The sequence below is a fragment of the Falco biarmicus genome, chromosome 11 (genome assembly GCF_023638135.1).
Source record: "Falco biarmicus isolate bFalBia1 chromosome 11, bFalBia1.pri, whole genome shotgun sequence".
NCBI classification, from domain to species: domain Eukaryota; kingdom Metazoa; phylum Chordata; class Aves; order Falconiformes; family Falconidae; genus Falco; species Falco biarmicus.
Genome location: NC_079298.1, coordinates 31,141,768 through 31,164,702, shown reverse-complemented (window position 1 = coordinate 31,164,702; position 22,935 = coordinate 31,141,768). Strand labels below are relative to the sequence as shown.

Genomic DNA, 22,935 nt, shown 5'->3' with positions numbered 1-22,935 from the left:
CTTCCCACCCCTCCCGCCGTGCCCCTCTTCCCTTTCCCACCTCAGCGCAGGCGAGAGCCTTTCGCCACGGCATCCCCCCTCCACCAGCGCTCGGGCCATAAAATCACGGGGGTCTGCTTAACGTCGATTAATTTTCCATTACAATTAGCAATGCCCTGTTTGACAGTGCCTGCGAGGGGAGAGGATTTCTCTGGCCGCTGGTGAGTACCCGGGTCTTGCTGGCTTCTCGCTCCAGGCCATAGGGGTGTATGTGGATAGGCTCATGACTAATTATTGGGGTAATTAAGAAGTGGGGGGCGGGGGGGGGGGGGGTGTGCTACTGGCATGCTGTGCACACAGGGGCTCAGCATGCTGCAGCTGGTGCTGCCCAGAGGTGAAGTGGCCCCCGCTGAAGGGTGGTTGTGGCAGCTTTGGCCCCATAGGGATGTCCCCACCTGGGGCTGGGGGAGCTGGTTTTGTCACACGAGGGGACTCTGGGAGCTGGGCTGAGACCTGGCAAACTCACTGCACAGGTGGCACAGAGCCTTGCTGTTGGCTGAGCTCCCCCAGCACCTCCAAGCCCACTCGGGCTTTACTGATGGGGGACACGGCTGTGCTCACATGCCCCCAAGCATGGGCCAGACATGGGGTCTCCCTACAGCCCCCCTACCCCAATTCTGCCTTGGAACACCCCTTTGTCACCTGAGAACAAGGCACTGATGGCTCCTTCGGTGACACGCTGCCCAAACCAGCCCCAAACCCTGCGTGTCTGGGGATGGGGCACACAAGGGGGGGCTGGGTCTGCAGCTCAGCAAAGGCTCTGGGGTTTGCCTGCTTTTTAATTGTTTAATTAATACCGGCAAGGAAGGTGTGGGAACACCATTCCTGCTCACCTGCGGGTTTTGTGACACGCTGCTCGTGTTCATCCAGCTGCAGGGCTGGAGGGGGTTCAGGCAATGCCAAGGAGGGAACAGGGGCATCTGTGTGGGGCCGGAGCCCCCCTCAAACTGCCCCAGAAATACAACCTGACGAAAATCATGACATTCACCCTTCTGCAGGCTGGTCACCACAGACTCTCAGCTCTGTTTTAGCTTTGGGAGGAGGAGAAAGCCTGGAGGATGGCAATTCCCACCCATCACATATAGCTCCCCCCCCCCCCCCCCCCCCTCAGGCACCAGCAGGACCCGACAGCACCTTGGGTGGCACAAAGGGGGTTTGCTGGCCAGCAGCTCATGCCCACCTCCACCACGCTCTCGCCCTGACATGCCAGGATAATGGGAGGAAAGCAAATCCAAAAGAGACAAAAAAACCCCAAAAAGTAACCTAAAAACCCCAAAGAGACCAAAAAAACACCAACACGAGGAACAGATGGACACTAGGAAGGGGGGGGGGGGGGCGACAAAGCAATACTACAAGGGGAGAAAAGGATGAAAGCTCTACTGGGAAGATGTGGTGAGCTGAGAGCGAGCAGGGAGGAAGGTGTCGGTGGATTGGGTTTTTTCATGGACACTGGTGGTGGCAGCCCCCGGCCGCATGATGCTCCCCCGAGGTGAAGGCTCGGTGCTGCGCGGCTCCCTTTGCCCGCTCACGGCTGCCACGAGGAGCAGGGCAGAGGGGGCTGGATCAATCTGGCAAAGCAGAAAAATGAATGAAAATTGAATTCCCTGAGGAGAAGGGGGTGGGGGGAGCTGTTATCCCGGCTGAGAGATAAATCAGAGCGAGCCGGAGAGTGGGGGACGGAGACGACTTCCAGCAGCGGTGGAATAATTAGGGAAATAGGTTGGGAAAAACAAAGCGGTGGGACAGGGAGGCCACGGGGCAGCGTCCGTCTGTCTGCCTGTCCACATGTCCGGCTAAACTTCTCCCGTAAATCTGCCTTAGGGACCTGCCTTGCTGTGTGCTGGGAGCCACGCTCCTGCAGTGCCGGCTGGCTGGGGACAGTGCGGGGGGGGGGGGGGGGACAGCAGCCTCTGCCCCAGGGGGCTGCAGAGCGCAGGTGGCCAGGGGCGGTGGGGCCCAGGAGGTGCTTAATGCACTTAAGAGCCAGCACTTAATTTAGGGGAGAAGGGGAAGGGATGGGATGGGGTGGGATGGGTGGAAGGGGATGGTATTCACCTCCTCCATGGTGGGAAGCTGATTTAGGGGCTCCGTGGACTGTGGGGATGGTGGGCGGGGGCTCACTCCTGCAATGAGCGCACCCTGGTCTCTGCCCAGTGGTGTGAGACAAGCTGGCCAGGGTTTTGCTCGTAAAATGAAGCTTTGGGGTTAAAAACTAGCATCTCGTTGAAAAACTATTTTTTTTCCTAAGGAACCATCGGGCTTAATACATTTCTTAAGTTTTATTTTATTTTTAAACAACACTTTTTTTCCAATTGCTGGCATGTTCATCCCCCCCCCCCCCCCCCCCCATTTCCTGAGGTGCCAGTTCATTTTTTTTCGGGTGGAAAAGCCTCTCCCTAGTTTGCATTTCAGCTTAGAAACAAAGGTACTGAAAGGGCACACGTGAGCAGAAGGTGGCTGGGCAAGCATCCTCCCCTCCCCGCACTGCCATGTGCACCCCCTTGGAGGTGTCACCCTGCTGGGGCAGGCTCAGTGCTCTAAGCACCCCTTAGCCAGGCGGAGTGGGATGTCACAGTGCATCGGGGCCTTTCGGCACTGTTGTCCCCAAGCCGGTGATGCGGCAAGCGTCAGGAAGGGCGACGCTCAAGGCACCTGCTCTGGCTGACCTCAGCTGCATTTCAGCGAGCTTCTCTGCTTGGCCCTTTGCTGCTGGGCACTGCCAGGTACTGCCACCTCTCGACACATCGGTCTCACCCTGGTGCCACAAGCTGGGCTGCTCCAGGGTTTTCCCTCGGCAAAGCCCGACAGGGATCCTTCTGGAAGCCGTAGTCACACCAAGCTCTTTGCCCCGGGACTTTGGCATTGCCGCCCTCGTGCCGCAGCAGCAAGCAGGGTTGTGGGGCTCAGTGTGCTGTGGCACTGCGGAGCTGGGTCAGCTCCCTCTGTGCCCAGAGGTGTCCCGGGGGACCTGCTGTTGGGATGGGCCCTGGGGCGTGGGTGCGTGACAGTACCCTGTCGAAGCACAGCTTGTTGCTGTTGTGCCTGGCACCGGGGCTGCCCACGGGGGTTTACCAGCTGCCGGGAAATAAGTCACGTTGGCGTGGCGGTGAGGGGATGGTGACGCCGATGTCCGCCGGGGAGGGTGCCTGCCGGGCTGAGCCCCATCCCCGCGGCAGGTGGGACAGGGCTGGGGCGGTGTGCAGGAGCGGGAGAAGGTCCCTGAGTCCCGCTAGCGGGGACGGGGGCTTTGGCTCTTGGTTCTCTACCACCAATGGTACCGTCGAACAGAGCTTCCTGGCATCGGACAGCGCTCCCGGTCACGACAGCACTCTGTCGCGACAGCGCCAACCGCTCGAAGCCGAGCTCGGCCGCGGTGCGCTGGCGGCCGCAGGGCGCCCCTAACTCCCACCCCTTCCCGCAGGCCCCGCCCCCGCCCCACAGTCCCCGCCCCTTCGTCGGAAGACCCCGCCCCCTCCAGCCTGGGGCGGGCGGCGATTGGCCTCCAGTGGCCCGGCCCGCCCCCGCCCCCCTGCGGGCGGTGACGTCAGGCGCGCTCCCCGCAGGGTGAATGAATGGGAGGCGGGCGGCGCTGGCGGGCACAGCTGCGGCGCCGCGCCCGGGCCGGCACCGGCACCGGCACCGGCACCGCCCGCGGGACACGGCGCTGCCTCCCGCCGCGGGGCTCCGCCGGCCCGGGCCGCATCTCTCCCTCCCCTCTTCTCTCCCGTCCGCCGCCCCCGGGCCAATAAAATGATGCAAAGCTCCGCGCTCGCTGCCGAAGGGGCTGTCAAGGGGCTTCCCGAGATCCTCGGTGTGCCGGTGCAACGTAAGGACGCTTTTCTCTTCTCCCTCCTTCGCTCCCTGCCGCAAAGGCGGCCCCAGGCCGGCGGGGCAAGGCGGGCAGGAGCCGGCGGGGCAGCGCCCTGCGGGCTGGGCAGGTGCTTCCCGCTCCCGCCCCCGGGGTGGTTTTTTCCTCCCCTTTGCTCCCCGCCCCCCCCCCCCCGCCGTGTAGCAGTGTTAATTGATTAATTGTTAATAGACGTAAAAATTCGGAGCGTGCGGAAGGCAGAGCGGTGCCCCGTGGGCGGGCGGGCAGCGGCCGGAGCCGTGCGGAGCCGTGCGGGCCCGGCTCCGACGGGGAGGGCGGCCGCCGGCTGCGTGTGTGCAAATGCATGTGCAAGTGTACATGCGTGTGTGTGTGCCGGTGTGGGGCCCCGGCACCCGCCCGCCCCCGCGCACCCCCGGCCCGCAGCGCACGACTCCCCGCTTATATCGTTTATCGCGACAGGCAGCGCCTCACGAGCGGTGGAAAGGGACCCGCGGGTGTGCGGGCGCCTTAGTGGGACGGCGAGCCCGGCCCGGCTCGGCTCCGCGCGGCCCGTGGAGCGATGCCGCCGTGTCTGCGTCTAGCCAAAACCCACCTATATAATCTATACGTGCGCATATATGCCCTGTAGCTACAGGTAGCGTGTTCGTGTGAAGGCACATGGTCGCGGGCGCTGCGGGGGGGGTGTATAAGCGTGTCTGGGAGGTGTATGTACCCACTTACGCGGGGGGTGTGTGTGTATGGATCCCACGGGTGTATGGACCCTCGCGTGTTTCTGCGGGACGCACGCGCCGGCAGCCGGCTGTCAGCCATAGGGGCCGGTGGCTTCCTCCTTTCTATAGGGCCGAGCCCTGGGCGGGGGGAGCCCGTGGGCACCCCCACCCCTATAGACGCGTGGAGCCGGTGCGGGGGCGGCCGGGCCCCGGGGCGCTCCCGGCCCGGCCCCGGGGCTGCTCGGGTGGGCGGCGGCGGCGCGGGATGCGCGGGTGTTGTTGTTATTATTTATTATTATTATTTATTTTTATTATTTATTGTTATTATTCTTTCTCCCCGTTTGCAAACGGCTCCCGAGAACCGGGGTGTCCCCGAGGGGCCGGAGCGGGGGCAGCCAGGGGATGCTCTGCCCCCCCCCGCCCCAGGCACCGGCAAAGTTGAGGACAAGGGGTCCCGGCGGCACGGGGGGGGCCAGCCGGGTCCGAGCCAATTGGGGGCGGACAGCTGTGCCGGGGGGTCCGGCCGCATTTCGGGGGACACACAGGGGTCGGGCAGGGGCGTGCGCATCCCGACCACCTGCCCGCTGCGGTCCGGGCTGCGCCCCGCCGCTTGCCGCTGCCCCCCAGAGCCTCCCCCGCCGTTTCGTGCCCCGCACCGGCCCCCGCCCCCCCCCCCGGCGGCTGTAATTCGTTTTCCGTGGGTATTTCCACGGGGGGTGAAGCCGGTGCCCCGGCCCGCTGCTGCCCGGGGGAGCGGCCGGTCCTGCCTCGCCGCGGGGGGGTCGCCCCCGTTATCCCCCGTTGCCAGGCCGCGGGGGGGGGGGTGGTGCGGGCAGCCACGTTTAACCGGATTTCACCGCAGCAGAGGGGAAGAGACCTCCCCGTCAGGAGCACGGAGCCGGTGCGGGGACAGCCCGGGTCTGTCCCACGGCCGGGTCCCCACCGTCCCCCTGCCACCGGATAACGGCCCCGATTCCCAGCCGCAGGGTGCCCCGCAGCCCCACTGATTTAAGGAGAAAACAGGTGCCTCGACCACCCTGGAGCAGCAATCGCCCCAGCAAAGCCCCCTGCTTTGGCCCCCGCGGGTGCCACCAAGCCCCCCTGCCCGTGACATTGCCGTTTCTGCACCCCATATCCGTAATTACCAGGAAACAATCCAACCAGATCCGATTCTTATTATTTATTTAAGCTTCAAAATTAATGGCAGGACCAAAACATGTCGGGGAGGGGGCTGCTGGAAAAGTTTCCAGGGCTCCGCAGCCGCCGGGCAGCTCCAGCGCCCGCGGCCGGCTCCCGGCTCCGCGTTACGCGCCTGAGGCCTCATCCTGCACCCTTACACGTGTGTTCGGCCCCCTCCGGGCCAGGGGGTCTTGGCCCCGGGCAGGGAACACCTTCCCCAGGGAATGCAGCCCCGCTGCCTGCGCCGGGGTTACCCCCCCACCCCCACCCCCAGCAGCACCTCGGTATTTCATCGTGTGCGCCATGAAAATACGTGACATTTTCATATCTAATCGCTATTAAATCGCTGGTTTTCCTCGCTATTTAACCACTGCCCAGCTTCATTATTTTGTTTATTTATTAGCAGCGACTGTTTCTTACAGCATCCTCCTCAGCAAGGTTTTGGGGAGCCGAGCCTCCCCCTCCCCCCCCCCCGCCTCCCAGGGCAAACCTCGCTACTGCTCAGCCTTGCAGGCGGAATTGTTAAAAATATAATTCCCAATATTATTTATGAATATTGTTTTGCAAATCTCACCGAAGCAAAAACTTCTGCCAAAGCCTGTGGGAATCGTGCCCGGGTGCCGCCAGCCTCTGGCCAACGGGCTGGGGGGGGAGTTGATTAATCGCCGCTGGGAAAGTCGTTTGCGCGCTGCAGAGAAATGAATCGGAGGGTTTTTTTGCATGTAAAGGAATGAGGTTTCCTCCCCCCAAGAAAGTCTTTTTGGGGAGTCCCCGACCTGGTGCTTTCCGTGGATGTTTGGTGCAGGCTCCGGGACCGCCGGACCGGGACCGCCTTTGTGCTCCGGTTTCCCACCGGCATTTGCCGCGGTACCGATTCTGCAGCACCTTCGTTTCCGCGGGTGACGATCCCTTCCCCTTAAAAGAAAAGGAAAAATAAAACACACTCCAACGCACCCCAAACCCCAGAGAAGGGGCAGCTCGCCAGCCGGTGCCCGGGGTGGTGCGGAGCCGGCGCTGCGCATCCTCCCCGGCCGCTGCCCCGGCACCGCCTCCCCCCTCGGCTTCCGAGGTTTTTGGGATTTCAGAGGGATTTCTGAGGCCACCCGCCAGTTTGTTTCGTTTCCATCGTTATTTCTTTCTTTTTTCGTCGGGGAGGGATAGGGATGGAAGGCTGGACCCGTCGCTAATATATCATGGCACCGGCGGCCGCGCTGCAGGCGGGGGTCGGATCCCGGCGCACCGTGTCGGGCCATCGCTCGGCTGCCCCGGAGCGTGGGGGGCTGCTTGAAGCTGTAGGGGGATTGCAGATCTGGCAACGGCTTTGAATGGGATACGGCCAAATCCTGCCCGGGCAGCCGCCGGCGGGATGCAGGGATGCACACTGGCTGCGCGTCCTCCTCCCCGGCACATCGCCCTGGGGGGGACACGACACCCCCAGCCTCACCCGCCCGCCGCCCCGGCAGCGGTTTGCACTAGGGCTGGCTGCTGCATCCCTGGGGTGGTCCCCATGTCCCCGGGGTGGAGAGGAGGGGGCCGTGGGGCTGTCCCCTATGTAGGTCTGCCTGTCGGAGCATCTATCAAAGCGCCCTGCACGCAGAGCCAGCCCTGAGCTGCTGTTGGGCAAAGGCACCAACGCAACATATAACGCCATTAACATTATTCCTATTATAGCAAATAATTTAGTTAAAACAAGTAAAATAAATGGAAGGCTTTCGGCAGGCAGGGAGGCAGCGCTGCGCTGGCCCCGGCGCAGCCGCCTCCGTTGCAAAGCACAAAGCAGAGCGCAGGGGCTGTATTTTAGATATTTTTTTTCTACATGCACTGAGCAAACCAGTGGGTTGGCTGGGACACCTCCTGGTACCCCAGCAGCTCCCCCTATTATTATTATTATTATTATTATTATTATTATTGTTATTGTTATTATTATTGTCAATGCACAGGGGAAAGCAGCCAAACGGGTGCGAGTTCTGCCCATCGCTGCGTGCACACACAAACCTGTGTGCATTTGGTTGGTGCCGTACATCTAGGGACAGATCGAATGCAAAAAATATGTCTCTTGTTAAAAAAACCCCACACACATTTTTCTCTGGAAACGTGGGGGAAAATATTGTATTATCTGCTGCAGTTGTTTGCTTGCCGAAATTAAGCTTTTGGGAAGGAAAAAGCTGTTTGTTAGCTTGTGGGTGTGTGTATATACGCACATATACACGCGAGTATGTGTATGTAGATGTATATGCATCCACACGTTTCTATAAATAACCATTTATATATAAAACATGTTTCACAAGCGTGCATACGTGTTTATGAAATAAATAAGAAATATTTACTCTGCAATGCCACCGAATGTACCTTCTCCCGCGGCTGATGCTCTGCTGCGTGCCATCCTCTGTGCCAGCGGCTTCCACATCGCTCCGAAACAGGTTTAACAAATGAAATACGGAAAATGTGGCTGCTGCCCACCTGCAGCCCTGGTGCCGCTCCTAGCAGCATGCTGGGGGCGAAGCAGCCAGGTATTTTCAGAGCAAGAAGGAGAAGAGGGACCTATGGAAGCTGTAGATAATTTTTTTTTATTTTTTATTTTTAAATTTATTCTACTGTTGTTAATGCGACACAGGCTTAAATGCCAGCAATAAATATGGGCTGAAGGGCACTGGGATTGTAACTATCTAACCTTGTGAATGATAAAATAAGCTGCCTTCACTGGAGATACGTGTCAGTACCCCAAAGTATTTATAAATAATGTTATTCGAGGCTGTAACAATTTTCTCCCGTGCTGTTTCCCTCCTTTCCCCCCCTCTTTCTTTCCTCTTTCCCCCCCTTGTCTTTCTTCTTCCCCTTCTTTCTTCTCTCCCTCCTTTCTTTCCTTTTTCCCCACCTTTCTTGCCTCTTTTTTCCCTTCTTTCTTGCCTCTCCCCCCCTTTTCTTGCCTCTTTTTCTCCTCCTTTCTTTCCTCTTTTCCCTCCTTTCTTGCCTCTCTTTTACCCTCCTTTCTTTTCTCTTTTCCTCCCCTTCTTTCCTCTTCTCCTTTTTTCCTATTTTTCCCTCCTTTCTTGCCTCTTTTTTCCCTTCTTTCTTGCCTCTTCCCCCTCTCTTTTCTTGCCTCTTTTTTCCCTTCCTTTCTTTCCTCTTTTCCCTCCTTTCTTGCCTCTCTTTTCCCCTTCTTTCTTTTCTCTTTTCCTCCCCTTCTTTCCTCTTCTTCCCCTTCTTTCCTCTTCCTCTTTCCTATTTTTTCCCCTGCTTGCCTCTTTTCCCCCTTCTTCCCTTTTCCCCCCTTTCTTGCTTCTTTCCCCCCTCCTTTCATTCCCCTTTTTTCTCCTGCTTTCTTTCCTCTTTTCCCTTTCTTTCCTCTTCCTGCTCTTTCCTCCCCCTTCTTTCCTCTCCCCTTTTTTCTTTCCCCTTCTCCCTTCTTTCCTCTCCCCCCCACCCCTTCTTTCCTTTTTTTCCCTTTCCCCTTCTCCTCCCTTGATTAATTTCATTCCTTTTCCCTCTCCCCCCGCTTTCCCCCCTTTCCCAGTCTCCTTCCCTGTGCCCCGGGTGCAGTGCCCCGCTGCCGAGCCCCCTGCCCACGCCGTGCCCGGCCAGGGGGCTATCCCCCCCCCGTCCCCCTCCCCTGGCCGCCGGCGCTGGGAGCCCCTGGGCGCGGGGATCAGCTTCCCGCGGGTCAGTAAGGAGCCACCCTGCTCGGCCACTTCGGCTGGGGACAGCAGAGTCCCCCGAGCCTCCCCAGCACTTGTAGCAGCCATAAAAAAAAATATCCCGCCTCCCCCTCGCCACCCCCCCCACCCCCCCCCACCCCCCGGTATTTACTGTCAGCCGCTCTCTGGCAGGAGGGAGGCAGCCCTTATACATAAACATCTCTCCTGCTCTTAGGCTCTAGCTCCGGGCACGGTGGGGGGGTTCCCCCCCAAAATCAATCTGCTTTCATGCATGCGTGTCAGCATTCTGTGCCTGGCTTTTACCGGGCAATCTTCTCCTGCAGACTTTTACAGCACCTCCTGTTTATTCTCAACTACGGGCAGGTAGAGAGGGAGATAAATATCCAGCTCTCCAGATCTATAGAAGCTGTCCATCTATAGGCAGAGCCTGGGTGGCTGGGTATATACACCTTGCCTTAGGAAAAGCCTTCCTCCTCCAAGCATCCTCCCACAGTGTGGGTGCTGTAGGGAGCTGGATGGGGCTGGACCTGCTGTCCCCAGTTACTGGTGCTGTGGTCCAGCATGGCCTTGCTTCAGCCCATGTTTTCCAGCCTTTTCCAGCGGCAGGGGTCTGTAAACACCCTGGCTGGATGGGAGAAAGCAGGCAGAAACCCTCTACCCCTGTCACAGGAAAACTGGGATCCAAAGGCATGTTGGACCGTGGGGATGCAAAGTCCCCCGGTGCCCTGGCACTGCAGGGCGAGGGGCACTGCAGGCTGCTGGGGGGGGAGCAGCGTGGCCGGCACGGGTGGCTCGTGGTCCTTGGGGTGCAGTGGGAGCGGAGGGGAAGAGACGTTGGCCTTGCCTCTGCGGGTGGGGTGGAGGTGGCTGGTGGCCTGCACCCCTGGGTCATGGCAGAGACCCCCTGGTTGAACCCCTGGGTCACCACGGCAGCCTGGCCTCGGGGGAAAGGGGTGGCTGCGGGGAGCAACAAGCCGTGTCCCTGGTGGGGGGCTGGGCTGGGGGATGCCAGCCCAGAGGGAGTGAGAGGCAGGCAGGGAAATGGGTGGCAGGGGAGCAAGACAGAGCCTGAAAAATGGGGTGCAGAAGGAAAAAAGCACCATGTGTGTGTGTCTCTGCCTGGTGGGGCCGTGGCTTTGCTATCCCAGAGGATTTTGGCAAAGGTTTGCAAAGGAAGGTGTGCCGGGACACCGGCGAGGTGAGGGGTGGCAGCTCATCACCCTGCAAAGCACCGGCATGTGCCAGCGCAGGGCTTTGCTAGCCATGCCGGCTGGCTGGGAGCACCGAGGGGGCTGACGCTGCTCTTCTCTCCCCCTGCCCAGAGATCCCCCAGTGCGCCGGCTGCAACCAGCACATCCTGGACAAGTTCATCCTCAAGGTCCTGGACAGGCACTGGCACAGCTCCTGCCTCAAGTGTGCCGACTGCCAGATGCAGCTGGCCGACCGCTGCTTCTCCCGGGCCGGCAGCGTCTACTGCAAGGAGGACTTCTTCAAGTGAGTACCACTTGGGGGCACAGCCCCCCGAAAGCAGCATCTCCCACCCACCAGCAGCAGACAGACACAACCTATTTTGAAGTAGAATTTCCCCAAAATCTAAATTTATAAATTTTTTGAGGTTTTTCTTGTCGTTCTTATGGAAATAACTGGAATGTTGGTGCTTTATAGCTGCCGCAGGCTGGATGCTGTTTGTTGGGCTTTAACCTTCTGAGAGCCCCACATCTCCCTGATGCCCCTGTCCCTCCCTGTGCGGGTTTCCAGCCCCGTGGGGTGGCAAGCTGCGGTGGCTCGGCAGTGCCCGGCTCTGCTCGGAGCTAGAGGGCAGGAGAAACCCGCACAAGGCAGCGGCAGCGCTGCCTGCTCCTGCCCGCGCCGGGGGTTTGCTGATGCTGCTTCTCTCCCTTCATCTTTTTACCTTTTTTTTTTTCTTCTCTTTTCTTTTCTTTTCTTTTCCTTTTTTTTTTTTTTAATCCTTTTTTTGCTCCCAGTAGCGTGAAAACCTCATTTGATTTCTTTGGCAGCTGCCTCCGAGCTGTGCGATTGCCCAGCCTCGGCATTTCCCTGCTCCCGTGGGACAGGACAACCTGTTTCCCATTAAAAACGGCCTTTTCAGCAGGGATGCCCTGGTCCCTGGCTGCTGGCAAAACCTGGGAGTTTTCCCAGGGGATGGCAGGGGGTGTTGCAGCAGGGCTGGGCACAGCTCTGCCGGTGGTGAAACGCTGTCTTTGCCCCCGCTGCGGGGAGGGGGCCCGATCCTGGCCAGCAGGTGCCTTTTGCTGCCCGGGTGCAGGTGCCAGGGCCCTGGTGAACAGCAGCTGCAGCACCTCAGGGACAGGGGCCACCTCCCCGCACCATCATCTGCTTTTTCCCAGCTGTGCTGGCTCTCCACATCATTCCCCGCTGCCGGCCAGCTGGCTTAACCAACTGATGGCCATTACACCCGGTGCAAAACCCTGGGCAAGGCTTTCCCTGCCTGCCCATCCCTGGGCTGTCAGGCCTCCTACGTGCCACTCTCCCCACCCCCACCCCCAGCCATCAGGGCCAAGGATGCAGCTTGAATTCCTCCTCCCCAGCTGGGGAGCGTGCGGCCATCAAAGCAGCCGCTTACAGCCTGAGTAATAACACTTCAGTTCTGATATTTTCCAGCCTATTAATCTCCAAGTCATTTAAATAGTCGCCCAAAAGGTGCGGGTAATCAATGTTAATTAGAGTTGAAAGATCAGCGACTTTCTTAGATGAGGTCCTGCCTGGATTATTTGGTGCCAATCAATAGCATCTCAGCGCTCGCTCAGGCGCTCACCTCACCTTTCTTTCAACCGCTCATTGATTTTGGGGTAGGCAACCTGTGGGAGACATGAGGATTTAAGACCAACTTCAGAGGCAGGTTTGCAATGCAGGAGCTGCTTCTGAAAAGACCAGGTTTTTTTATTTTTTATCTTTATTTTCCTCCCCCAAATCGTAGTTCCTGGTCCTCAGCTGCAGGCAGCTCTGTCCTGGTTCTGGCTATTCCCAGCTGGTGTGGAAATATTCCGGGATGCTGGGGGATGTGTGTTAACATGGCTTTAGGAGTGCTGGGTGAGGTGGGGGTGGATGGGCAGAGGGAGAATGGGGGTATCAGAGTGCACTGTCTCAGCCTTGGGCACAGAAAGGTGTTTTCTGTCTGTCCTATCCTTCCTTCTGTACATACCTTCACCCCTTCTTCCCTCCCTCTGTCCCCTCAATCCCTTCATCCCTCCCTCAATCCCTTCATCCCTCCCTCTCTCCCTCTCCCATCCCTCCCTCCCAGCTGACTCCAGGAGAGCTGAGGTCTCCCCAGCAGATGTCCAGGGACTCTCCCTTTAGGATAGAAGCCCAGAAAACAAGAAAAAAAAAAAGGATTTCCCTCCTTGCCTTCTGCTTCCAACACCACTTTGGACAGCTGCTGAAATCACGCTGGTGCCACGCATTCCGGGGTGCCTGCCACCCGTCCCTGAGTGACACCTGAGTGACGTGCTTTGGTGGCTGTGCCCTGGCATTCTGGACGGCATGAGGGCACGGGCAGCTGTGGGGCTCGGGGGGGTGATTTTACATGATGGGGGATGTTTAACACTCAAGGGGGGCAGCGAGAGGTGCCCAGGGTGGCTGTACCCCCTGGGCACCCCCAAATGCCACTGCCTGCCCCTTTTGGGGCAGGGAACCAAAGGGCTTGGGTTTTGCTGGGCCACCTCCTTTGAAGCAGATGGGTCTGTTCAAGGTGTAGGGGACAAATTTATCCTGATAGCTTTGCTGCCTGAGCTGCTGCTGCAACACCTGGGTGGCTCCGTGGGGTCCCAGTGCCCCACTGATGAGGTGTTTGAGGGAGCTGGGGGGAGCAGGGGAGACCCAGGAGAGCCCTTGTGGTGCCAGCGGGAGGTGGGGGGGATCTTTCCCCTGCCAGCCCCAAAGCCCACAGCATCTGCTGCTGGAACCACCAGTGGGATGTCCACTCGTTTTTGACTTTCTCTCGTGCTGCCACCCCCTCGTGGCACGTGTCACCCACGTGCTGTTAGTTCAGTTTACACTGGGTGTCACCTGGGTGTCAGCCTTCATGGCTACAGGGGCAACCGCCCCCCACCAGGGCACGGCTGCACCCACGCAGGCACCCAGCTTGGGGTGCACCCACAGCGGCAGGCACCCCAGGCTCTCTGCAGCAGAGTGCCTGCCATCCGCGGGGGCTGCTGGGCGAGATGCATGCTCCTTGCACGCTCCTTGCATGCTTCTTCCACTCCTCTTGCACACTCCTTGCACACTTCCCGCACCATTCTTACGTGGTCCTTGCATGCTTCTCCCACGCTTCTTGCACCATACTTACATGCTCCTTGCAAGCTTCTTGCACCATTCTTGCTTGCTCCTTCCACGTTCTTATCCCATTCTTGCATGGCTGCTTGTGTGCTGCTTCCACACTCCTTGCACACTTCTTGCACGCTCCTTGCACACTTCTTGCACGCTCCTTGCAGCCGTGTTGGCGGACTTGCTTGGCCCCACGCCTACCCCAAGCCAGCACACCCAATGCACCCATCGGGCTGTCATTATGGTGTAAGAGCCCCATCATTCTGCATTAATCTGGGATTCATCATGCTAGCGGGGCGGCGTAATTAATTTATTTGGTATTAATGTGGATGAAATATGTACTGTCCTTGCAGGGGAAAATCAGGCAGCCTATAAGCATTAGTTAAAAGAACCATTAAAATCAAACCTTCCTCAGCTCCATTAGGCTGGTCTTTCACACTGAAGAAGATAAACCCCTGCCGTGTGAAGTGTCATGCATAATTAGGTTGATTGCTGGTTTAAACTCTGCCCTGTCTCCTGGTCCCCATCCCATCTCTGGCGAAGCCCACCTTGCCGAGCGACTTAGGGTCACCCACTTCTCCTTGCAGACGTTTCGGGACCAAATGCACGGCGTGCCAGCAGGGCATCCCCCCCACCCAGGTGGTCCGCAAAGCCCAGGACTTCGTCTACCACCTCCACTGCTTCGCCTGCATCATCTGCAGCCGGCAGCTGGCCACTGGCGACGAGTTCTACCTGATGGAGGACGGGCGGCTGGTCTGCAAGGAGGACTACGAGACTGCCAAGCAGAACGGTAGGCACCCTGAAAGGGCTACGAGGTGGGACATCACACCGAGGGGTGGCCATGGTTCGTGTCACTGCTGGAAGGTGTTGTTGCGGGCTCTGAGGCAGCCAGTTCTGGGGAGCTTTTCCCCAGCAGTGTGGGCTGGAGGTGTGGGGCTGCTCATGCTGCTGCAGTCAGGGCTGGTACCAGCTTCTTGGCTTGCAGATGACTCCGAGGCAGGTGCTAAGCGGCCCCGGACCACCATCACGGCCAAGCAGCTGGAGACACTGAAGAACGCCTACAAGAACTCCCCCAAGCCCGCCCGGCATGTGCGGGAGCAGCTCTCCTCCGAGACTGGGCTTGACATGAGGGTGGTGCAGGTGAGGCCGTGGGGGTGCCCCTCTCCACCTTGCCCCTAGCGAAGGGGGACGCAGGGGTCCCGCTGGGGTGTCTGAGTGCTGGGTTGCAGGGGGTGCCAGTCTTCAGGGGATGCAGAGGTGCTGGGGTGTTGGGGTGGCATGGGTGTCGGGGAGCTGGGTTGCAGGGCTGCTGGGCTGCTGGCTTGCAGGGGTGTGTGGGAGCTGGCATGCAGAGTTGCAGGGATTCAGGCATGCTGGGCTGCTGGGCTGCCGGGGTGCTGGCCTGCTGGGGTGTAGGGGTGCTGGGTTGCCGGGGTGCTGGGCTGCATGCGTGTGTAGGAGTTGGGTTGCACAGGTGCTGGCATGCTGGTTTGCAGGGGTGTTGGCATGAGGCACTGCAGGGGTGCTGGCGTGCCAGGATGCAGGGGTGCTGGCGTGCTGGGTTGCATGGGTGTGTGGGAGCTGGGTTGCAGAGGTGTTGGCATGCCGGGTTGCAGAGGTGCTGGGTTGCATGGGTGCTGGCATGCTGGGTTGGAGGGATGCCAGGGTGCTGGCACGCTGGCATACTGGGAGGCATGGGTGCTGGTATGCGAGGTTGCAGGGGTGCTGGCATGCAGAGGAGCCAGGGTGCCATCCATGTCCCCATTCCCCGCCTCAGGTGTGGTTCCAGAACCGGCGGGCCAAGGAGAAGCGGCTGAAGAAGGACGCGGGGCGGCATCGCTGGGGGCAGTTCTACAAGAGCGTCAAGCGGAGCCGCGGGGGCGGCAAGCTGGAGAAGGAGAGCTCGGCCGAGGACTGCGGCGTCAGTGACAGCGAGCTCAGCTTCCGCGGTGAGCAGGGTGCTGGTGGGGGGCGGGGGGGCTGCAGGGCTCCCCCCTGCGCTGACCCCCCTCCTCTGCTCTCCCTCCTCTCCCCGGCAGAAGACCAGATCCTCTCCGAGCTGGGCCACACCAACAGGGTATATGGCACCGTGGGGGACGTGGCGGGCGGACAGTTGCTGAACGGCGGCTTCTCCATGGAGGGGACGGGACAGTCGTACCAGGACTTGCGGGACGGCAGTCCCTACGGCCTCCCCCAGTCGCCGTCCTCCATCTCCTCCCTGCCGTCCCACCCGCCCTTGCTCAACGGGCTGGACTACGCCATGGACGGCAGCCTGGGGCTGGTGGCCCACGGGGCGCAGGGGGTGAGTCAGACGCTGCGGGCCATGGCCGGGGGGGGCCCCACCTCCGACATCTCCACGGGGAGCAGCGTCGGGTACCCAGACTTTCCCACCAGCCCGGCCTCCTGGCTGGACGACATGGATCACCCCCCTTTCTAAGCGCCGCTCGCCCCCTGCCCCGGCCCCCCTCGCTCCCTCCCCAGCCTGCAAGCTCAGCACTGAGGGTACCCGCCGCTGGTTGACCTTTCCAGGATTTCCCATGGGAATGGGCCCTGGAGGGCTGGAGGGAGGGGGGGCGGCATCGGCGATGGCCGGGGGTGGCTGTGCTTGGGGCGGGGGGCACAGATGCCTTTGGGTGTAAGCACAAGAGAGGTGTTGGCGCACGGGATGCACGGCGAGGACCCCGGCGCAGGGCTGGGGCACGGTGCAGCGCTGGTAACGGTGTGGGCTGGCGAGAGGGAAGGACAATCAAGGATGGCAGCGTCCATCCCGGTGCCCGTGCCAGCCCCGCACCCCTCCTGCTGAGCACCGCTGCTATTTTCAAGAGTTATTTTTCGATATGGAGTTGAAATGACTCGGCGCTGCCTGGAGCCTCAGCAGAAAGAAAAAGTCTATATTGTAGAAGCATTTATTTTGGCGAGGCTGGGGACCTGTCCGGGCAGGGCCACTGCCCCGCTGCCCGGGGGCGATGCCGCCCGCTCCTGGCCTGGTGGGAGCAGAGCCGTCGTGCGGTGGCTGTGGGGCCGCGATTTATCACTGGGTGCACGGGCGCGCTTACGATGCATCACTGTTGGTTTTACCTTGGTCATGTGTCGGGGAGGAATTAAAGAAGAAAAAAAGCCTCGATCCAGCCCAGGGTGCCCAATGGCTGGGCTGGGCTGGGATGCTCGGGGCTGGCACGTGGATGGCAGCCGCTGCAGGTGCTGGGGAAGGGGGGGCAGGAGAGGTGGGGAATGTTTGATCTGAGGGTATTGCAAAAAATTCCCCCCAAAAGAGGGAAAAAGAGCGTTTCATCAGCTGCAGGAGTACCCACGCGGTGGGGAGCGGACGGTGTCGGGGTGTAAGACCCCCATGGAATAGGCTACCCACCTCCTTCAGGGCTGTGGGGCTGACAGGACCAAAGGTGGGTGCAGGCAGCTGGGGAGGACCCAGGTGGTTTTGGCACCAGCCTCCAGCCCCTTCCTCAAAACCTACATCCCTGGGCTTGTGACACCCACCTGCCCAGCTCCCCCACACCCCCAGCCTTGCCAGGCTGAAGCATTCAGCCCAATGGATAAAACCCAGCTCCATGCTTGCTGCCCGGTGTGCCGGGCTCTGCCCCAGGCCCACAGGGATGCCCTGGCCATGGGGTCCCTGCCATTCCCCCCAGCTCTGGGGTGATGCTGATGATCCCGCCTGCCCTTCAGGAAGGGCTGCGGGCAGATCCAGTTAGCCAGCTGCTGCCAGAGGCCGGGGGGGCTCTGAAAGCAAAGGGAAAAAAAGAAGAAAAATGAAAAAAAATTATGCCACACAAGAAAGCACATCACTGGTATGTCCCTGTCCCTCCCCGCCCCCCCCAGCTGGGTGTGTTGGTGCTGCAGGAGTCGCCCCAGCTGCACCCATGTGCCTCCCCCCACCCCCACCCCTGCAACCTTGGGTGCTGCTTTGTGCCAAGCCCCCGGCCTCGCCGGGCAGCGTGGACGGCTGGTGGGGAGGGGGACGGGGGCAGCCATGCCCACTGCTCTCCACCCCCCTTTGACAAGGCCAAACGCCCCCTCCCCTTGCTGTGTAAATTTTGTACAGTACCAGAAAGTGAAAGTCTTGTTTCCTGGGGGGAAAAAAAAAACAAAACCCAACAAAAATAATAATAATAATAATAATAATAAAAAATTTCAAAGAATGAAACCTTATTTATTGCCCTGTCTTTGGGGAGAAAGGACGCCCCAAACTCCCCCAAATTCGCACCCAGGGCGTTGCTTTTGTACCCTGCCTCCGGTGTGTTGGCATGAGATGTGTACGGTCACCCCCTCTGCCTCGAGGGAAAGCAATGTCAAATAAACTCGGGATGCTCTTTAGCAGCTGCTGTCTTTGGGATTTTCTTCCTCTATGGGAGGGCAGCAGCCACCAGCAGCATCACCTGCCCCGGCACCATCGGCTCTTTGGTGTTGGATCCCTGGGTCTTGTCTGGATGGAGGAGCTGGCATCCCTGGAATGAGACAAGCGACATGGCCAGCGACATGGCCATCGTTCCCTGGCTTTATGTGGGCATGGAGAGGTGGGTGGGTTTGGGGTGGGCAGCTCCAGCCCTGCCACGTGGCACCCCACGATGCCCGCAGCGTGCCCACCGCTGTCGCCCGGCTGTACCACCACAGCACTCGGCGGGCACAGGTGAGATGGCAGAGCCATGCCGGGGCGGGGGTCTGAGCCCCTCCACAGGCACCGGTGTGTTGGCTTTCTGTATTTTAATCATTTTAACATTTAATGCTTCTCAATTAAAGTGATTTCCTGGAGTAGATGCCAAGCTTAGGGCGAATGCACATTAACCACTTTCTGTATCGGTAGTTAAAGGCACTAAGGGATTTAAACAGCAATCCGCAAGGCTGCTGGGGAAAGGTTTGGCTGAATAAAGCAGATTATAAACAATAATATATGTCTTTCTCTCCTCCCCCCCCCCCCCCCCCGCTATATATTTTTTTTTTTTTGGAAAGGCTCCAACCTCACAAACGGACCTAAAGTGCTATAAACATCTCCAGGGCTGAGCGCTCAGCCCCCAACGTGCTCTCTGAAAGCATGGGCAGCGCTTTCCATCCCTGTTTTAAGAGAGATTTTTTTTATTACCCAGCCTGTCCATCAAGCCAGGCGGTGGCTGTGCATTATGGCACTGCACAAGGGTGGCCTCGCTTGTCCCTAACCTTGATGCCACCACATCTCCATCCCACAGGCAGGGGGGTAGCTCCAGGCGGAGCCCCCCAGCTTTGGGGTTGGTGTCTTTGCTTCATCCGCATCTGGATGCAAAAGCGACCGGCGTTGCTGTCGGCACCCGTTGCATTCTGACCGCACGTGCTGTGACTGCGGTGGGACCAGGCACCACCAGCCCCTTGACAGGGTGAAGGAGAGCAGGAGCCACTGCCTTCCCCCAGGGTCAGAGGGCTGTCGCATCACCGCCATCGGGTAAGCATTGCCCCGTAGGGACCCAAAATATTGCAATCTGACGTTTAGTGGAGAGCATTAATCATTGGCAGCTTGCTTCATGCTACCGAGGTAATGCTTCTCCGCATCCCAGCTCCCTGCCAGCTTGTTTCACCAGCCCCTTGTCACCACTGGGCAGCAAATCGTCCTCCAACACAGAGGGGCTGGTGTGTGCGTGGTGGCTGCGAACAGAAGCACAAGGGGTATTTTATTTTTGGCCATCCAAGCTCCAGCTAGGAAGGCAGTTTCTCTGGGATGTTTGTAAGGAGCAGGCTTAGACCTCAAGTTTCCTACTGACGTCAGAAAAAGCCCTAAAGGTTGGTTTGTGGTTTTTTTTTTTCTTTTTCTGCAAAAGCACCAGAGACTGCCACCACGGCTCCCCAGTCCATCAGACCCCTCCAATATTAAATTAATGGGAAATAAGTTGATGTGATCAATACAATGGCCCATACAGCCCGTTAACTTACCTAAGCCATTTTGTCCTCACCACCACGTCTGGCCCGCGCCTCGCGTGTGTGAGCCGTGCCGTGGTGGTGCTTTGGCTGCTGGTGGCATTGAAGCCAGTGCAGCCGTTCCTCTGTGTCAGCAAAAGCTGGCAGGAGCCCGGCCGCTGCCGTGAGGGGCCAAAACCCACGTGTGCCTCCTGCCCAGCCAGTCCTTAGTGGAGGGAACATTCCCATTTATTTTTCTGGAGGCTGGAAGTGCTGCAGAAAGGCAAGCAGCTTCCCATCACAGTGATGGAGATTTCCTACACTCCCCCCAGGCTGTAAATCTCCTTGTCCAGGGAAAAGCAAGCGGCACAGCAATGCCCCACGGGGAAGGCACAGCCTCTTCTTGCCACGTCCACCCACCCGACACCGCAGCCTCCCTCCCTGCCAAGCCCAAAGTACAACCCCATCCCCGGCAGCTCCCCTGGACCCACCGGCACAGCCCAGTAGATCCCGATGAGGAAGCAGTAAGCCCCACGAGCATCCCACCTCACTCCAGCACCCCAGGCTTCGCACATCTTTCTCACTTTCTGGGTATTTGGCCAGCTGGGAGGAATATGAAATGACCAAGACAGGCCCACAGGGTGACAGGGCAAGTGCAAGTTTCTGTCTGTGCCCAGCTGTTACAAAACCCCAGCCCTGAATGAGCCACCCTGGGGACTGGCACGTGACGGGGGGGACCCGGAGCTGCTGATGGAGGTGGAGTTTTAACGCTGTTTAATTCAGCAAAGTGGTTGTGTGATGTGGTACAAGTCCTGTCAGCTTGGAGAGGCTGGTTATCCATAAAGCACTCATCTTACACGCGTTAGGTGTGAACCAGAGGGACGGACAGACAGCTGTGTGTCCCTGCTGCCTTTTGTAGTCCCCTCTTCCCAGGATGAGGGCTTGAGCAGAGCTTTCCAAGGGCTGTGACAGCGCTGAGCTGCCTCCCACCCTTATATTGCTTCTGGGGAATCAAGCCACTCCCTGCATGAAAAACACACAGAGGCTGTGACCCAACACTGTGCTTTTATTTATAATATTTTGTTTGGACCCACGGGAAAAGAAAATAAGCCAAAACCCAACCAAATGGTAGAGATGAGCATCTCACCTGGCCCAGCAGCCCTCCCTACAGAGGAGCCGACCAGTCAGCACAGGCTGACAGGTGAGACATCTGATCCAGTACTTGTGTTTAATATGTTAAACCAGTAACTGGGGCCTTCTCGAGGCCCTCTCCCCCTCCCCTGCTGCCCCCCACCCCCCCCCACCCCCCCAAATACTGATAAATGTCAGAACATGCAAAACCCTGCTCCCATCCTGCTCAGGATATGCGCTCAGCCAGCCAGCTCTGGTGCTGGCGAGCCCACCCAGACCCTGTGCTCTAAAAGCTCCCCTTCGGATCCTGAGGTGTTCCGGAGGGCAGCGGGGGAAGAGAAGGGGCGTTATTGCGGAGCATCTCTGTCCTGGGCACCGCGTTGGCCGCGGGTTAGGTCTGGCCAGCGGTGTGCTGCTGCAGAGCTGACCTGATGGCTTTACAGTCTGTCACCTCCTCCGGCAGGCAGCCCTCCTGGTCCCGGAGCGTAGGGTCGGCCCCTGACTTCAGCAACAACTCCACGATGTCCAAAAACTCACAGGCGGCAGCTGGAGGGAGAAAGGGAAGGATTAGTCTGGGAAGCCTGACCCGAGGCAGCAGTGATGGGCGTTTCTGGAGCGGTGCTGTAGCTGTCAACATCCCATGCGTGTGCCAGAGGCAAAAAATGCCATCTCAGCACCTGGCCAGGCGGAGCAGATCATTTTTCGGGGCAGTGTTCGGTACTCAATGTATTACTTGCCTTTGGATTTAACAGTGCAAAGGAAAGAGACAAGACAGAGTGGAAGAAATGACAAGCCAGGAGTCCCGAGGGGGTGCGACCAGTGCAGCCATCACCCAGAGCCCGCAGCTCAGCCACGGAGCCACCGGGAGCCAGGTGGTTTGCCGGGCATCACCTGGGATGACGCACGGGGTGCCTGGGCACAGTCTGGCTAATGCTCCTTCGCCCCCAGGACTGCAGACACATCTTGGGAAGGGCCCCAGAGTGCAACTGCAGCATGGCACAGAGCCCCAGAGTGCCACCTGGGAAAGCACTGCCTGCTTGCTTTGGTACCCAGAATTTATAACACACTTCTCATTTATAACGTATCGGTAAGCCCCTACTCCTCAGTTGCCTCCTGAACCTCCAGGGCTCCACAGGGAGCAGGTCCCAGGCAGGACATCATCAGTACTGCCTCACACCCGGCTTTCACCCATCTTTTCTCCTTGTAGAAAATTCAGATGGTTTTTAGCTGCTGGCTGGCCCTGCCCTAAGCTCCAGGGAATGTGCCTGTGCCCACGGGCAACCAGTAGCACCACTGTTATTCCTAACTCACACCTCCACCAGCAACTATTTTTTTCAACCACGATTTACTCTGTCAAGATAGAATCAAGTTTGACTTGAGCTCTTCCCTGTCCCGAGGATGTAACAGCCTGGCAGCTTTCAGCTCCCCCTCCAACCCGGCCGAAGGATGTTAAAACCAAAAAAAAACAAAAATAAAAGAACTAGGAAGACCAGGAAAACTCTTAACATTGAAGAGCTGGGCTTGGCTGACGTCAGCAGAAGTCCCAGTCCCTGGATTTTCCCTTAAGCCCGTGCAATGCAGACCCTAGCAAAGCCACAAGCTGCCTTACGAGACTGCACAGCCGGCAGCTTCTTCTTGCATTGGTGGCAACTGGTTTTCACTGCATTTCAGACGCTTTTACAACATAACCGACCAACTCTTTTTTGCTGTTAAATGTAGTCATTAAAAGCGTCTTCTGCATTACTCCGCAGTTTTCTACCAACCCAAAGGGACAAGCAGCAATGTTTAATTAAAATAAATTTGACGTGTGATTGGAGCTTATACTGAAGGAGATTAAAAAAAAGGGGAACAAAAGGGGCAAGGGACTGGTGAGGAAGCAGGTGGGGGTGTGGATGAAGCTGAGCTAAAGGGCCAGGGGACGTGTCCCGGGGCGAGGGCACAGCACTCTTGCAGAAAGCAGACTGCCAGGGGTGCCAAGGACGCTGGTGCTGGCAGCTCCTGGGGATGGGGAGCTGGTGCCCGCACGGGGAGAGGCAGCATCCTCGTCTGGTGCCGCTGCCATGGGTGCTGACAGCCCGTGTCCTCGAGCGGGCTGCGGACGTTCCCCAGGGATGAGCACAGCTGCTGGATTTATCGCGCCCCAAGACCCTCGATTTGTCAAGGGCCGGAGCGGCAGCCCTGACACTGGCACGGGTGAAGATGAATTTCC

At 58.9% G+C, this 22,935-nt stretch overlaps 2 protein-coding genes across 5 annotated transcripts in view; one reads left to right on the top strand and one right to left on the bottom strand.

Annotated features, from left to right (window-relative positions):
• The first annotated feature begins 62 nt into the window (after positions 1-62).
• LHX4 (LIM homeobox 4) lies at positions 63-18,599 on the top strand. 3 transcript variants are annotated; one of them, XM_056356358.1, is made up of 6 exons: positions 63-200; positions 10,736-10,907; positions 14,306-14,508; positions 14,704-14,858; positions 15,496-15,667; positions 15,758-18,599. In XM_056356358.1, exons 2-6 carry the CDS (start codon positions 10,843-10,845, stop codon positions 16,153-16,155), a joined length of 993 nt encoding a protein of 330 aa, XP_056212333.1. In that variant the 5' UTR covers positions 63-200; positions 10,736-10,842; the 3' UTR covers positions 16,156-18,599. The 3 variants fall into 3 exon arrangements, with proteins under 3 accessions (XP_056212333.1, XP_056212332.1, XP_056212331.1); XM_056356357.1 differs by lacking the exon at positions 63-200 and adding an exon at positions 3,604-3,865 and having other exon boundaries at positions 15,761-18,599; XM_056356356.1 differs by lacking the exon at positions 63-200 and adding an exon at positions 3,604-3,865.
• Positions 18,600-20,904: 2,305 nt separating this feature from the next.
• The window catches only part of ACBD6 (acyl-CoA binding domain containing 6), an 87,731-nt gene continuing 85,700 nt past the window's right edge, over positions 20,905-22,935 (bottom strand). For both annotated transcript variants that reach the window (XM_056355987.1, XM_056355983.1), the window contains one exon: positions 20,905-21,272. In XM_056355987.1, coding sequence (XP_056211962.1) covers positions 21,118-21,272 — 155 coding nt within the window. In that variant the 3' untranslated portion in view covers positions 20,905-21,117. The remainder of the gene's footprint in view (positions 21,273-22,935) is intronic.